This window comes from Sorghum bicolor, chromosome 7 (assembly GCF_000003195.3).
Source record: "Sorghum bicolor cultivar BTx623 chromosome 7, Sorghum_bicolor_NCBIv3, whole genome shotgun sequence".
Lineage (NCBI taxonomy): Eukaryota > Viridiplantae > Streptophyta > Magnoliopsida > Poales > Poaceae > Sorghum > Sorghum bicolor.
In genome coordinates this window covers 59,250,625-59,266,680 of record NC_012876.2, presented here as the reverse complement: position 1 = coordinate 59,266,680, position 16,056 = coordinate 59,250,625, and the positions used below count along the sequence as shown (strand labels likewise).

Below are 16,056 nucleotides of genomic sequence, written 5' to 3'. Positions count from 1 at the left end.
CATAGAGTTTTGTTTTTCTCTTTCTTCTTTTCCAAGTTGAGCACTTGAACATCTTGTGGTCATCACCATCATCACCATGATCATCATTTGCTCCATCACTTGGCATGTACCAACCTCATTAAGTCTACACACACTTAGCATAGAGGTTAGTACTAGGGTTTCATCAATTATCCAAAACCAAACTAGGGCTTTCACATGGTTGAATACTCTCCGGCCAATGCTCTAGTGGCATCATGAGATCATTCAATGTGTGTAAAACGTTAACTCTAGCTTTGCAACCCTCTCTATTGAATTCACTAGCAAAGTCATTGTTAACAGTCATTGGACCATCTGGTGTGTTGTTTTCTTTGAACCAACTTAGCACTATGCATTATGGGCATACACTCCAATGCATGTATTTCTTGCACCACGAGATCTTCTAGTGCATATTCTATGTCGTTTGTTCAAGCTGATTTTTTAGATATATGTACCCTCCTATCACTAGATCACCCGATCATTTGTTTTTCTGACACCCTTCACAATTTTTATAGCACACGCCTAATACTCTGGCGAAGTCAAAGTGATTCCCACTAGATCAACCCGTCAATAATTTTTGCTCTGATTTGTTGTTGAGTTTTGCTTGTTTATTCGTGTCTTCTTGATTTACATCCATATAAGATCTAGATATATGTAAGTGACATCTTGACACAACTGTTAGTCCCCATGGGTGTATTGTCACTTCAATCACAAAATTTAGCATAAATACGGTACAAGGGGACAGATTCCTTATTATATACAAAGGAACTAAAATGACAATATTGTATAATTAACCAAATGCCCTAAATACCATTAGATATCCAGTGACGGTGAGGATCAGAGGCGCGAAAGGACCTGAGTGACCGACCGCGTGGCTAGGGAGGTGACTGAAACAAATTTGACGGTCGTGCAGCCAAACCGAAATCTTAATCTTAGGCCTTCCTTCGGTAAAACTTACATATTATATGGCCCATGCGATAATTTTGATTCGGCCCAACAATCCTTCCAGAAACCGGCCCATCTGAACCTTCTGATCACGCGACTCCCTGACCGCCAGCTCAGCTCGTGGTCGGCTGTGCCGTGCGCCGGATATGCTCTGGCGCCTTCCCACAACCACGCCTCTGCCGCCGCCGTCCGCCCCCTCGGTCCCGTCCCCGTCCCCCGCCGCTTTCCTCCCCTCTCCGCCCTCCTCCATCATCGCCGCGGCGTCCCTCCATACGGGACCCGCCGCAGCCCCTACCCCGCAGATCCGCTGGGTTAGCGCTCCGGGAACCGGTCGGGGTATGTCGTCGTCCGCTTCCAGCGCCGGGGGCGAGACCGCCGGCGAGTTCACGGAGGTCGTCATCGTGCGGCACGGAGAGACTTCATGGAACGCCTCGCGCATCATACAGGTGCCGCTTGCTTCTCCTCCCCTGTCCTACCGTCCATGGGATTGCTAACTTACGACTGGTCTTCACTGCTTGCTTAAACTGGGAAAATACTGTGATGGTGGAATCCTGAGGGTCCTAAGATCTGACGCACTAGTTTAATAGTGTTTAATGTTTGGATTAGTGCTTCGTCCTTGTAGGGACTACTGGACAGCTACTTTCTCAAGTGAAGGGACAAAAAAAAAACACTAAACTTAGGGGTTTGTGTTGGCCACAATGATTACACTGCAGTATATGTATGACTCAGTGTTGCGTTGAATAGTGGAATTTGATGTACTACTCATGCAGCCAACTAAAGTTGTTTTGTCATCTTGCTAAAAGGATGTTGGTTCATTCCCTGCTTGCACTGCATATGTAACAGTACAAGAATCTGTTTCTGGGGCTGTTGAGATTTGGAACATTGTTTAATTTTCGTTTTCACTTTTCAGTCTGAAATCTAACACTATTTTTTATTAAAGTGGTAGTCGTTTTAGTCGACTCTATTCATTGAAGAAAACTCTCATCTCTAGTGTAATCAAGCAACGCATTTGCTCGTTGTGACACACTACCCTCTTATAAGACGTTTTGGCTTTTCAAAATACATTGCTTCTACTATGTATATAAACATAGTGTAATCTAAGTGCATAGCAAAAACTATGAATCTAGAAAAGCTAAAACATCTTATAATCTGGAATGCAGTACTCATATAATGCATATGCACTTATCTCAGATAGTTCATGCCTCTTGTGATATATATTATGGAAATCATTAGCATTCACCCATGTGTCCTTTGCTACATTTGTGCAGTAGGCCTTAGAGATAACTTCTCTTCTCTTGGAGCACCCTTCAGTTAATTTTAAAGTTGATGGGCAGTAGTACATAGTATTACTAACACCTTTTTGCAAACAAACGAAAGATAATACTCCTAGTCATTTTTCATAACTCAAGCGTCTGCTTGATGGAAATTGGAAATGCATTGTTTTATACCCTGGACTTAGCCAGCTGGTTATCACCATGAACCTGATACCCTGCCTTGACCGGGAAATTAATAGCCATTGAGAAATCATGTATTTTTAAGCTCTTTGATTGTCAGCATAAGAGTTTTTTTTTTTAACTCCACACTGTTATCATACTGCACCAGGGACACTTGGATGCAGAGCTTAATGATATTGGGAGGCAGCAAGCTGTTGCGGTATGGTATGATTTATACTGGTTTTCACTAGATATTTTTAGTAGCATTTCTTATGGGGAATTTTATCTCAAAGGTTGCTCATCGCCTTTCTAAAGAAGTGAAACCAGTTGCCATATACTCTTCTGATCTGAAGCGAGCAGCAGAGACTGCGCAAACAATCGCAAGAATTTGCAATGTGCCAAATGTATGTCCATTCTACTCATCCCCTATTCCCCTCTTATGCTGTGTGAATATTTCTGCCTGGCCTGTTACTTCTGTGATTGGAAATATACTGATTGTACATGGTTCAGTTGTTTGTAAAATTCTTAATGGAGCTTAATGAATGCAATGCTTAATCGTCCAGGTCATGTTTGATCCGGCACTGAGAGAAAGACACATTGGAGATCTGCAGGGCATGAAGCTTCAAGATGCTGCTACAGAGAAGCCAGAGGCATACAAAGCTTTTATGTCCCATAAGAGAAATCAACAAATTCCTGTAAGTTTTCTTATAACCTGTTGACAAGTATTTTGCTTAGCATTGCTGCACATGCTAAGATGTGTTGAAGCATCACATGTTAAGGATGTTCTGAAGCATAGATGAACAAACTATGTGCATTAAATGGCTCATGGTCAACTATTACGTAGGTATCAATAATTCAAACTGGAATATACAGTGGTTTTGCACATCCAAATTATCTGTGCCAAGTATAATATGCTACTAGTGAAATAAGATAAAGCTTATTGGGAGCAAGCTTATTGCTACATCTATAGACAACTAATTAACTCTTACGGGCTTATGTATATCTATAGACAACTTGAACTGATAAAAGCTCAGTATTCCATCATTTAGTTATACGGTTCCTTGAGACAGTTGGGCAATAAAATTCATAAATTTCTGATTGGTGGAACCTCTTTTCGCCCAGTTATGCTGTATCTGAGAACAAGTTTGTTTTCATGACTTTCACATCCGATCTCTGTAAAGCTTTCCTTTCACTAATTTATTTCTAGCTGCATGCAGTAGATTCTCTTGCGCATTGTTTCCTGACTCTCTTTGACTTTTTTTCTTAGGGTGGTGGAGAGAGTCTTGATCAACTGTCGGAGCGATGTGTGTCGTGTCTGTACAACATTGTTGAGAAACACAAAGGTAAGCCGTGAACTTTATTCCTGGACTCCTTGTGACCTCCTTGTTATAAGTAAATTCGGATGACTGTTTTTTTTTTTTTGAGGAAACGACTGATATATATATTTCCATAGACATGATTGCTTGGGTTGTATTATTATTTATTAGACATGTCAAGATGTTTACCTGTGATGAGCTCATGAGCTGTCTCTACTGATGACAGGGGAGCGAGTTATCCTGGTTTCACATGGCGGCACCATCAGAGAACTCTACAGACACGCCAGCCCTACAAAGCCGCTCCACTGTAAAATACACAACACGTCAGTGAGTGTCATCCTCGTGTCCGATTCCACCGGTCGCTGCATCGTCAAGATGTGCGGGGACATCAGTCACCTTCAGGAGACGGGCGTCCTGGAGAATGCCTTTGGTGGCGATAAGAACTCCGCCTAAGATCCCAGATTTGGGAGCATCGTAGTACATACAACATTTATCACGTGCAGAATACGCAGCATTTATCACGTGCAGACACTACTCGTTTCGGTCGTATTTTTACTGTACCAATCAGTCCTGTTGCTATCAGTATTCAGTAATGGTCTACTAGTGGAGAATGGTATACTTTCCCCCGTTGGGAACGCGGGAATTTTGCCGAAACAGTTGAAGGCCGAATCCTTGTGGCCAGGTCGGGTTTTTTTTTTTTTGTGTTGAAGTGAGCATGTGGAGCTGAAACCATCTGCGTTTGCGCATGTTCGTCCACACCACATACGTGGTTCATGGCCCCTATTCTATCTATCGGCTGTTTGCGCGCAGTGGTGACGGTGCCGGATGCATGGCGTGCGATCGGGCACGGAGGAGGGGAGCATAAAAGGGACGAGGAAGTAGCGCGTCCCTTTCGGATGGCGCTCCGAAAACCATTTCCAGCTAACTGAGAGCCGACGACAGATCACCCCGTCCCTTTCGTCCAAAAGGACACCATGATTGCAGTCCTGTACTGGCTAACCACTTGGAGCGTGCAACTACGCTGTTGTTGGCACAAATGCTGTGTGCTGCTTAGGCCGTGTTTGGTTGAAGATGGTAAACTTTATCGCTTATCATGTCAAATTTTTAGATACATATATAAAGTATTAAATATACACTATTTGTAAAACTATAAACATATCTAAAGAATAATTTGAAAGATGAATTTTTTAAATTTAATTAGTCTATGATTAAATACTAATTATCAAATAAAACAAAAATACTATCGTTAAACGCCCCCTTACTCCTCTCTTTCACCTAAAAGAGCGGTTCGAATACTGTGCTGCCTAACGGCCGGGCGACGTCAGCTAAGTATGTACTCTGACTCTTTTTAATTATCGCTTGTGTCTCCTAAAAAATAACTGCCGATAATTATATATTAAAAAATATTAATATTTATAATACATAATTATTATCATTAGAAATATCTTAATATTTATGATATATAATTAATATTATTAGATAGATCATTAAATATATTTTTATAATAAACTTATTACGTATTTTCTATAAACTTAGTCGAAGCTATCAAAAATTGACTCATATGCAGGGACGAAGCTAGCGGTGGGGCTAGGGGGGCTCCAGCCCCCCCTACCGCTGCTGATCCAGTGGAGCTCCTAGTGTTTTTCTTCTAATTTTAGACACGAATTTGTACGATAGGGTGGGCTGAGACCTTTATTTTTATATATATTTTGTGAATTAATATAAAACTACTTCAAACTAATATATATTTTTCTATTGTGAGAGGTTATAGTAGAGTTAAGTCGATATAACAACTTTGTTCAGCCCCTTTTCTGGCTTCGTCCCTGCTCATACGCATCCCATATCGATATCTATTTTAGGACCGATTATGCACATATGTAACAGATACAATAGTCACAGTCATAATACTGAGATGCTGCTCAATTCGATCCAGAATCAAGCATATCCTGCACATGTACAGATACTATGCATTAGCTGCATGATTAATAATCGGCGCACACATCACATGAGAGCTTTTCAGGCCGGTCGCCGCCGCCGGCGATGGGTACAGGATGCGACGACGACGACGACGACGACGGCACGCGGAAGCCGCGCCGCCGTCGCTCTCGGCCGCAATTCCCGCACACTGAACGCCCGCGCGGTCGCACCGGCCAGCGACGGGCGGGCATCTCACACCACAAATGACCAAAAAGGCTACTAGCTAGCTGGCTAGGCAATAGGCAAGCGAGAGCGGCGCAAACGTGCGGCGCGGGACGGGGACACGATTCCCGGGCCGCGGCCGCGCACACACACAGGACGGGGCACGCACGACGTACACACAACAAGACCGGCTGCTGCTGCTGCTGCTGCTACATGAAGGACGGCGACCGGATGTCCATCTCGTGCGTCCACGCGCTCTTGTCCTGGGCGTGGACGTGCCAGTAGCTCTGCGCCACCGCGTCCGGGTCCGCGCCCGCCGCGTCGCCGGCGCTGCCGACCCTGCTGCTCCTCGGCGTCGGCGACCTGACCAAATGACAAGACGATATCAGCTAGCGCCTCATATACTGCGGTTTCTAATTCTTTTTAAGATTTCTGATGACATCAAACCTTTGAGAACACACACGCGCGCGCGTATATATATATATATATATATATATATATAACCATAATGTATAGCTATATTTTGCTAGCGAAATTTATGACCATCTGTGTGCGCGGTGTAGTAGTTAAGGCCTTGTTTAGTTGCAATTTTTTTTAAAAAAAAAATAGACACTGTAGCACTTTATTTTTGTATTTGATAAATATTATCTAATTATGGAGTAATAGGCTTAAAAATTCGTCGCATAAATTATAGACAAATTATGTAATTAGTTATTTTTTATCTATATTTAATTCTCCATGCATGCATCTTGCGGCACATGTATGGAACATTAAATAGAGATTAAAAAATAAATTACACAGTTTATCTGTAATTTACGAGATGAATATTTTAAGCGACACATGTATGAAAAATAGAAATTAAAAAATAACTATTTGTATAGTTTATCTAATTTATGAGATGAATATTTTAAAATAGTTAGTTTATGATTGGACAATATATGTCAAATAAAAACAAAAATATTACCAAACTAAACTAGGTCCTAGTATGTACCAGTACATTCGCAGGGACACTGTGCGCGTGGTGCTCGATCTGTGAAGACTGTGACTGACACCTGTCAAGCTAGGCGGCTGCTTCTGCTACCCAAGGCCAAGGGTCTGTGTACTGTGTACGTGGACACACGTCGTTCTCGACCTTGTCCATCGAGCGGGGACCGGACCGAAAGCTCGATCGGCAGCCGGCGGCAAGGACGGACGGACATGTGGCGCGATCCAGCGAAACGGCGGCACCACGCGTCCTTCTGCCCCAAAAGCGGGCGTGGCACGCGGCACCCGCGGCGCGCCTGCGCCGGCATAAAAATCGGCAAGCCCTTTTTTTTCCGGCAGGAACGCGGCAGCATATACCGCGACGACCCAACGTGTCGAGCTCGCTCGCTCGCCGGGGTCTGCTTCTTCCGACGGTCCGAGGGCGGGCGCCTGACGTGCCGGCCGGCGGCCGAGCCATGTGCCGGGGTCTCCCAGCAGTCTGGAGGGTGCGAAAAGCACATCCAGATTCTCTCTCGACAAAGCCAGACAGTCTTTTTGCACGGTACATAATAAGATGAGCCGGAAGGTTCCCGTAGAATAAATCTAGATGGGAGATCTACGGCTGCGACTATGCCAGTTTAATCAACAGTAATATGTTGTCGCACCTCTGGCCTCAGCTCTAAAGAAATATCTACTACTGTGTTAAAATAACTGAACTGGTGAACTAATTTGGAGTGTGATCAATGGAAATCGCGAGGGTGAACTGACGAGCTTCGATCCAATATACAGGTACCTAAGTACTAGAGTAGAGTTCAATTAATAATTTGTAGGTTAAACAGTTGAACTAGCAGTGCTTGTGTTACCAGGCCGGGGAAAATGAGTATATGAACACATTAAATATTAATCAAATACTCCTATATGTGTTGGCGGAACGGGACAACTGCTACTGCTAGAGTTCAAATCCACTAATGTCTCGCTCGTCCCATGAAATATATACCCGGCCCCTTCTTGTTCTAAATAAATTAACTTCTAAAATTATTTTAGATAAAACTATTTTTAGTCTTATTGAACTTATCAACAAAATCACATTTATAATATAGAGTTAATATCATTAAATTAATAAGAGACACAATATACTTCTTCCATTCTAAATTACAATAAGGTCAGTCTCAATGCATAGTTTCATGACACAGTTACCAAGACTATAAACTAGGTAACCGAGTCATAGGAGTTTCATAGGGATGGAACTCCTCTCTCATCTGATGAAACTTCTTTATTTAATGACTCTGCCAAGTCAGCAAATTTGCTTATGTGACACCCTATTTATGTGCATGACACTCTCATGAAACATGCATTGAGACTGGCCTAAGTCGTTTTGACTCGTATAGGTATAACGTTTACTATATACCTATAAAACTAAAACGACTTATAATTTAAAATAAAAAAGTACTCATTTGGTACAATGGATATATGAGTATTTATAATGATAGTCAAATTTAGGCCCTATTTAGCATGGTTTCTTCATTGACTTAGGAGCCGTTTTGTGTCAAATAGGATACAACAAAACAGCTTCACCGAGAAAGCACCTTAAATCGTGCTCTAAAGATTGAGTGAGATGAAAATAAGGGCTTTCCTTGGCTTCACCTCATCATGGTAGGCTCTACATGAAGTTCTATAAATGCATGTTTTAAAGAGCTTTACATGTGAAGCTATTTTATTAAATGATTTATCAAAATAACTTCAGCTCTATTGATTGAGTTGTTTACAGAGGTGAAGTAAAAAAAAAAGGTTTCGCTGGTGAAATAGAGCTGTGCTAAATGGAACCTTAATGGTCTGATTTATTTTGGGAGAGGGTGAATACATAGGTTTAGAGCTGACTCAAATATCTCCGAAGTCACCAAGATTGAGGAGTCTGTTGAGGTACAGAAGTCGTATATATCCGCGCCACCGTTTGGGAATGGATTCTTGCATATTAAGGTCTTTTTTGTTGCCTTTCCTGAAAATGGCCTCTGGGCGGATCAGATCTACATGTTGGGATACCGCTGGACCACCCTGACTAGCTAGGGAGGGAATTCATTCAGAGCTGAGCTCTCCAACTCCAAATCTGGCCTCTCTCCCTCTCCCTCTCTCTCCCTACTCATTGTCTCTCACACACAGCTCAGCAGTGACAAGAACGTTATTCCCCGCCTACCTGGCATCTCCCGAGCCAGATTATGTATGAACTCGAATACTCGATCCCTAGTCTGAATCTCACATGTAGTACGCAAATTCGGTCGCAAATGCACGCGCTGACATAGGATTGGACTATCGGATCGAGGAACTTGATGCTTCTTTTTCACATAAAAAAAAAGAAGGGGGACTGATACTATGCGCGCGCATCGAATAGAGACGACGATGGATTGTTGTTAATCAATTAATGTGGCCGATCGAGTTGTTGTGAGTTGTGACTGACCTCCTCTCGCCGATGACGCCGTCGATGATCACATGCGCAATGTGCACGCCGGCCGGCTGGAACTCCCTGGCCAGCGACTGGGACAACCCCCGGAGCGCAAACTTGCCGCAGCCTGCACACACGCACGTCACGTACGCATGCGTGTCAAGAATTAACCGCGTAGCTACGTACACAAGCAGTAGTAGTGTAAGTTTGCCAGCCAGCCCTGCCGCCGCCCGGCCGGCCACTTACTTAGATCGGAGTAGCCGGCGAAGCCGGTGACCGACGCCGAGGAGCCCGTGAAGATGATGGTGCCCCTGCCCCTCTCCACCATGCCCGGGATGACCTGCATGCATGGACATGGATCATCTTCTTCATCTCAGACGACGGAGTCGCGCGCGTACGTGTATACGTGATGATTATTCGCGCAGTGTTCGTCCATGCGGCGTACTACCGTACCGTACCTGTTGCGCGCAGTGGAAGGCCCCTCCGGCGGAGACGGCGAGAGCGCGGTGGAAAGCGTCGGGGGTGACGGCGAGGAAGGGCGTGGGTCGCGCGGCCGCGGCGTCGTCGCCGTTGGCCGCCGGCGGCTCGCAGGCGTTGTAGACGAGCACCTCGACGGGGCCGAGGGAGAGGACGCCCTCGAAGGCCTCGCGCACGGAGCGGGCGTCGGCGCAGTCCACCCGCAGCGCGAACACCTGCGCCTTGGCCTCCTGCGCGATCTCCTCCGCCAGCTGCGACAGCTTCTCTGCACGCGCCAAACACAGCCACCAGACTGGACTCATCAGCTTCGCTCTAGCTAGCTCCGATGGAAAGGAAGAGCGAGCGAGCGAGGGGGATGATGGACGACGTGCCGAGGTCGCGGGAGAGGATGGCGATGGTGTAGCCCTCGGAGGCGAACTTGCGCGCCACCGCGGAGCCGAGCCGGGGCCCGACGCCGACCACGGCGGCGATGCCCCTCGAGGAGTTGGAGCCGGACACTGACCTCAGCATATGGAGCGCGCGAGGGAGAGAGAAGAGAAGAGAGAGGAGGGAGGCGCGCGCGACTTGGCGAGAGCAGCTCCTACTTGCTACTCGGCGAGACGACAGCAAGCAGCTAGCTCCCGTCTCCTCCTCGTTGGTTTGGAGAAGGCGGCTGTCTGTCCCCTACTCCCCTCCCCCTCGGTTGTTTCTCGATTCTTTTAACGGCCGCGCGGCGCCGGCCGAAGCACTGGAATCACCTCAAAAAATGGCGTTTTAAGCAGAGAATCTGCGCAGGCGGGATGGCCTACTCGATGACCATTGACCAGAGATCTCGAGCACAGTGGCGCCGCTGGCTGCTCCCGCCCGACACCCTTTGCCAATTTGACACACACACACACACAGCAGTGCCGTAACCCATGCAAACAACTTGAGATGCAGCGGCGGTGCATGTATGTACCACCTCGTCGTCTGGCATTATATCATCCATGCCGCCGCCTCCGTCTCCGCCACTTGTAGTATCTAGTTGCCAACAGCCAGCTAATTGGACCGCAACGAGTCTTTGTGCGGTCCTCCACCATGTCGACCTTCTTTGGAGCACGACGTCACATCAGTACAGCCTTTACACGGAGGGGAATTCGGGGTGGCTATGCAACCAAAAACAAAAAAAAAAACCGACGACGCTAGCTGCTGCTGATTTGTGCCACGGCCGACTGAAAATACGTTCATGGATGAACAATAAATTTTTTTTTTCTCGAGCGGGCAAATATAGCCTGTTTTTTCATTAAGAGGAAAGTGAATGGCCATACAGTCTAACACAGAAGTTTACAGAACGGTGGTGAGGAGCCAACAGAGGAACACAGACGCACAAAGATTACAACTTATAACTACATACTAAAAACACTTTGCAACCGAGCAACGACGAAGGCCAAGATTGACTTGAACCCTGCTTGACACCAGAGCTCTCCTTCAGTGACTGTTGCCTTGGCGATAGCCACATAGTCACTCGCCAACCCCCAGAACACCCTAGCATTCCATTCTTTCCACAAATTCCAAGTTACGAGAAGTACCATCGAATCGAAAGCTGGTCAGTCATCAGATAGTAGATGACCCGTACACGCAGCCACCAATCAGGAAGACTGCATTCTGTCGCTGACGGCGTCAGGGAGAGCAAGCCAAGCGGTTGCAGTAGCAGTTGCCACAACTGCCTAGCCATGACACAGCTGGTGAACATGTGAGCACAAGTTTCAGCTTCTTGGGCACATAGGTTGGACTCGTCGCAATCCTACAGCCCATGTCGCTGTTGCCGGTCGGCCGTCCAAAGTCTGTAGTGCAGCGTTAGCCAGAAGAAAAACTTCACTTTCAGCGGTGCCTTCACCTTCCATAACTCTTTGGCCCCTAGCAGCGAGGAGGATCCGACGAAGAAAGCCATGTACGCGGAGGACGCAGTATACTGGCCGTCCAGTGACTATTTCCAGATGAACCTGTCGGCCTGCAATGGATTGAGGGTGATGTCGTAGAGCACTCGCCACACCCGCAAGTACTGAACAAGGACCTGCACAGTGAACGCCCCAGTGATGTCGCGAGCCCATGTATTGTTGAACAAACCATCACACACACAACGCTTCCTTCCTCTTGCGGACACGGCTGCGTACAGCTTCGGAGCGAAGGCGCAGAGGCGGCCAACCGGTGTCCAGTCGTCCGTCCACAGCCTCGATGTGGTGCCATCACCCACAGCCACAGACATGCTGACCGCAGCCATGGTTGCAACTGACTTCTCTGGTTTGGACGGCAGAGCAGCCCAGCAGCGTCGTGGATCAGCCCTAGCAAGCCACTCCCAACGCAGCCTCAAAGCAACCCCAAAGAAGCGTAAGTCCATCACGTCGAGCCCCCCTATGTTAGTCGGCCTGCACACCGCCGGCCAAGAAACTTTGCACTTGCCCCCGGTGACTGTCTCTGCGCCCACCCAAAGGAAAGTCCTGCGTCTCTTGTCGATCTGCTCAATTGCCCAAGTAGACAAGCAGCAGGCAATACTAAGGTGTACTGGAACCGCAAACAGTGTAACCTTTGTCAGCAATACCCGCCCAGCGTGAGTCAGCAATCCAGACTTCCAAGTGGGAATTCTTGCTGCCACGGCGTCCACCAGCACCTGTTCTTCCGCCCGCCTTAGCCTACGAAGCGACAATGGGATGCCTAGATAGTTGCACGGGAACGGTGCCACGACACATGGGAACACTTGCTTGACGACATCAATCATGTCCTTGGTGCATCGTATAGGTGTGGCGACACATTTTTCGACATTGGTGACCAAGCCTGAGGCACCCGCAAAAAGCAGCAAGATGTTGTTAAGGCAATGGAGTTCTTGCTGTGTCGGCTTGATGAGGACCACCAAGTCATCCGCGTAGAGGGAAGCACGGGTGCTGGTGGCCAGGCCTGGTAGAGGTGTCAATGTTCTGTGCCGGTCAGCCCTGAGAATCAGGGAGTTTAGCGCTTCCATGCTGATCACGAACAGCATTGGTGAGATTGGATCGCCTTGTCGTAGGCCCCTGGCATGCACGATCCTCCTGCTCGGCCTCCCATTGAGCAGCACCTTGGTGCTCGCTGTTGAAAGCATTATGGAGATCCAGTTGGACCAGCGACGAGGGAAGCTGATATGTTGCAGTATGTCGAGGAGAAACGGCCACGCTACTGAGTCGAATGCCTTCGCGATGTCGATCTTGAGCAGCACCGATGCGAAGTTTTTGTTGAACAACCAACGATAAGCAAGCTGCACTGATCTGAAGTTATCATGGATAGAGCGGCCTTTGATGAAAGCACTCTCGTTCCTGGCAACCATTTCTGTCAGTCTTGCCGCCAGCCTTCTGGCGAGGCATTTGGCGAACAACTTGCCAAAACTATGCATTAGACTTATGGGTCTGTAATCCTTTAGCATGTTCGGCGCTGCGTTCTTCCGGAGCAGGATCATCAGTGCGTCATTCAGAAGGTGGAAGTTTCTCGCATCCAGTGACCAAAGCGCGTTGAACGCATTAACAATATGTGGCCTAATGATCGACCATGCTGCTCTGTGGAATGCTGTCGTGAGGCCATCAGGCCCCAGGGCACGGTCTGAAGGTGTGTCCTTGATAGCTTCCTAAATTTCCTGTTCAGTGAAACAGGCGTCAATGCCACTAAGGTCAATGTGCGGTAGCAAGTCGTTGAGGTTAAGGCCATGCTGCCTTGTGAATGGGGTGCCCAGGATTGACTTGTAGTATTGGAAGATGAGGTCTTGCTTTTCCTCCTCGGCCGAGAACCAATGGCCGTCATGTTCCAGAGCTGCGGTTGTATTTTTTCGTCGTCTGCAGATGGAAGAACTTAGTGTTGGCGTCCCCTTCCTCCAGGAATCTAACCCTAGAACGGTTGTGTGCGATTGTTCTGGACAGTGATGCTAATCTAAGGCTTTGCTTCTTCAGCTCGGCACGTAGTAGGATCTCTTGGTCAGTCAGGGTCCTTGTCTCTTGAGCCACGTCAAGCTGCGCAATGAGTTCCCTGGCCATGAACAACTGGGACCTGACGCTGCCAATGTTCTTTCCACTCCAACCTTTTAGCGCCTTCACCGTGGCTCGAAGCTTAATATCCAGCGCCCTGCAGGCATCTACATTTTCGACGCTGCAACTCCAAGCCTCCCGCACCACCTCCTCAAAACCATGTTGGCGCACCCAAAATGCCTCAAATCGGAATCTCCGTTTGGCCCATGGCTCGGAGTCAGCTGCAGCAGGAGTCGCGCATGGTCGGAGCAATCTGAGGAAAGGAAGCGGAGGTGGTGATTAGGGAACACCTGAATCCAGGACACGATGGCAAATACGCGGTCAATACGCTCCATTGTTGGACGACGTCGTTCATTACTCCATGTGAATAAACGGCCATGGAGGTAGAGCTCATCAATCTGCATGTCATCAATAGCGCGACAAAAACGACGCATGGAGCGTAGATTTAGGCGGTCGTTGCTCTTGTCCGCAGCCTGATAAATCATATTGAAGTCCCCACAGAGGACCGCTGGCCCCGGACAGTCCGCATGTGCGTCGCGCAGCTCATCCAGAAACTCATCCTTGAGGTGTTGGTCGACAGGTCCATACGCAGTAATGAGCGACCAATGGCCCCCGTTAAATTTGAGGCTGACCATAAGCAAGAAGCGCCGTGCGACGTGCCTGGAGACGGACCATACGTCTCAACGCCAGGCAACCATGATGCCACCAGATCGGCCAACAGCAATAACGGCCACATGTTCGCGCTCATACCTCTTCATCCCTAGCTGCTTGTGCATGACAATGGCACTATCAGTTCTTCATGCTGGTATGTGCTTTTTAGAGTTGTTCCTAGTCCTACACATCGGTCCTGGCCCGTTTGGCAATCTATAGTGGGCAGCATGGCAAAGCGGCGTACCTGTCGTCATCGTAGGAGGTTATTGAGGAGACAATAAGGCCAAAGCCATAGTACTTCACAGCTTTAGGCGTGTTGATGGTACTTCAGTGTATTAACTTACGCCCCGATCGTTTGAGCTTATCTATCGAATTAATCAACTATTCAATAGTGTTTTTTTTGTTACAACAAATCAGCGAACGATATTTTCAGATATGGCTTTTCAGCCAAGCAAACAGGGCATGGTCAACTACCCAATGTTAGTCTAAGGCAGGGTACCGCTAATGATGGCGACCTTTGTGGGTACATGCATACATACTCTATAGAGTTTAGATGCATATGTACAGTCCTGTCCATAGTCATTGGCATTCATATGTTTCTGCTTCACTTCGACTAGCAAGAGTCGTGTGCCTTTCTCCTCTGGTTGGTTCAGGTCTGGTTCGAGACCATTTAGGTGTGGATGGGCCGTGGGCGGGAGTTGTCCATGCCGGTTAGAGAGTGTGTTTTCTAGGCTCAAGGATGAGTTTGTGTGTGGGATGGTTTGGGAGTGTGTTGGGAAGGATGATTACGATATATCTACCGACTTGTTGCTATGGTCTAGTCCAACTAGAATAAATGTTTTATCCTTGGATACCACTTTCTACACAAAAGTGAGACAATCAAAGGGTGGGATGTTGGCTAGTACAAATCATACTACCTCGAGAACGATGGCTGGGATGAATGATGAGTCTATGCCCCACACTCAAGGAGCTTGGGGATGATGATGCTTACCACCAGATGCTTCTCTACATATGCTTAGCTCTAACAAAATGTTGTTCTATTTGATTCTGACCACATGGACATTTTTGTGTAATAATGAGAAAACCCAATGTTGACGAGTAAAATTGTGGTTTATTCTGGAGTCTCTCAGATGACACATAGAAAAAGCACAACAATACATGTTAATAAAATGCCTTCTAGATATATATGGCAACATGAGATTATGATATCCTAACTACCGTTTGTACGCTAACAACATATAACGTCAAAATTAGTTTTACTGAACTCACCGATAAATAAAATATGTCTTGAAAAAATAAATTTATTTGCTTTCTAGATGCTAATACATCTTTTCTTGATAACTTGTTTAAATAAAGTTAAATAATACTTTGTATAAGTTTTAAAGCAAAACTAAACTACCTTATGACTTGGAACATAAGTAGTTATATTGACAATAATGTAATTTCTTAAAAAAACCATATATAGCATCATAGATGACGACCAATAGTGGCCCAACATAAACAGCGTGTCAGCGTCAGCGTGCTTGTACTGTACCTAATACCTCACCGCCGCCTGTTGCCAGGGTTGGCTTCCCTTCGTCCGCACTTGTAGTATGTGTATGTACCACAGGGGACGGAATTTGGATGCGGATACGAATCCTCGCAAGTTGACGGTGCATGGGGACATTGCGACAACGAAG

The 16,056-nt window shown here is 46.8% G+C and overlaps 2 protein-coding genes across 2 annotated transcripts; one reads left to right on the top strand and one right to left on the bottom strand.

Annotated features, from left to right (window-relative positions):
- LOC8083557 (phosphoglycerate mutase-like protein 4) lies at nt 1,082-4,449 on the top strand. Its single transcript, XM_002445592.2, has 6 exons — nt 1,082-1,406; nt 2,563-2,613; nt 2,687-2,797; nt 2,957-3,088; nt 3,661-3,736; nt 3,936-4,449. Exons 1-6 carry the CDS (start codon nt 1,107-1,109, stop codon nt 4,160-4,162), a joined length of 897 nt encoding a protein of 298 aa, XP_002445637.1. The 5' UTR covers nt 1,082-1,106; the 3' UTR covers nt 4,163-4,449.
- On the bottom strand, nt 5,588-10,673 carry LOC8083556 (ribitol 2-dehydrogenase). The gene is made up of 5 exons (XM_002444479.2): nt 10,097-10,673; nt 9,707-9,990; nt 9,495-9,588; nt 9,264-9,375; nt 5,588-6,211 (listed from the first exon to the last, which is right to left on the bottom strand). Exons 1-5 carry the CDS (start codon nt 10,233-10,235, stop codon nt 6,058-6,060), a joined length of 783 nt encoding a protein of 260 aa, XP_002444524.1. The 5' UTR covers nt 10,236-10,673; the 3' UTR covers nt 5,588-6,057.

What these genes read in the sequence shown, in the direction of transcription:
- LOC8083557 (XM_002445592.2), top strand. Translation starts at nt 1,107, where the DNA reads ATGCTCTGGCGCCTTCCCACAACCACGCCTCTGCCGCCGCCGTCCGCC. An exon ending in ACGCCTCGCGCATCATACAG is followed by an intron (nt 1,407 to 2,562) that starts GTGCCGCTTGCT and finishes ATACTGCACCAG; the next exon opens with GGACACTTGGATGCAGAGCT. An exon ending in CATTGTTGAGAAACACAAAG is followed by an intron (nt 3,737 to 3,935) that starts GTAAGCCGTGAA and finishes TACTGATGACAG; the next exon opens with GGGAGCGAGTTATCCTGGTT.
- LOC8083556 (XM_002444479.2), bottom strand. Translation starts at nt 10,235, where the DNA reads ATGCTGAGGTCAGTGTCCGGCTCCAACTCCTCGAGGGGCATCGCCGCC. An exon ending in CATCCTCTCCCGCGACCTCG is followed by an intron (nt 9,991 to 10,096) that starts GCACGTCGTCCA and finishes TGGCGCGTGCAG; the next exon opens with AGAAGCTGTCGCAGCTGGCG. An exon ending in GGCGTCATCGGCGAGAGGAG is followed by an intron (nt 6,212 to 9,263) that starts GTCAGTCACAAC and finishes TCATTTGGTCAG; the next exon opens with GTCGCCGACGCCGAGGAGCA.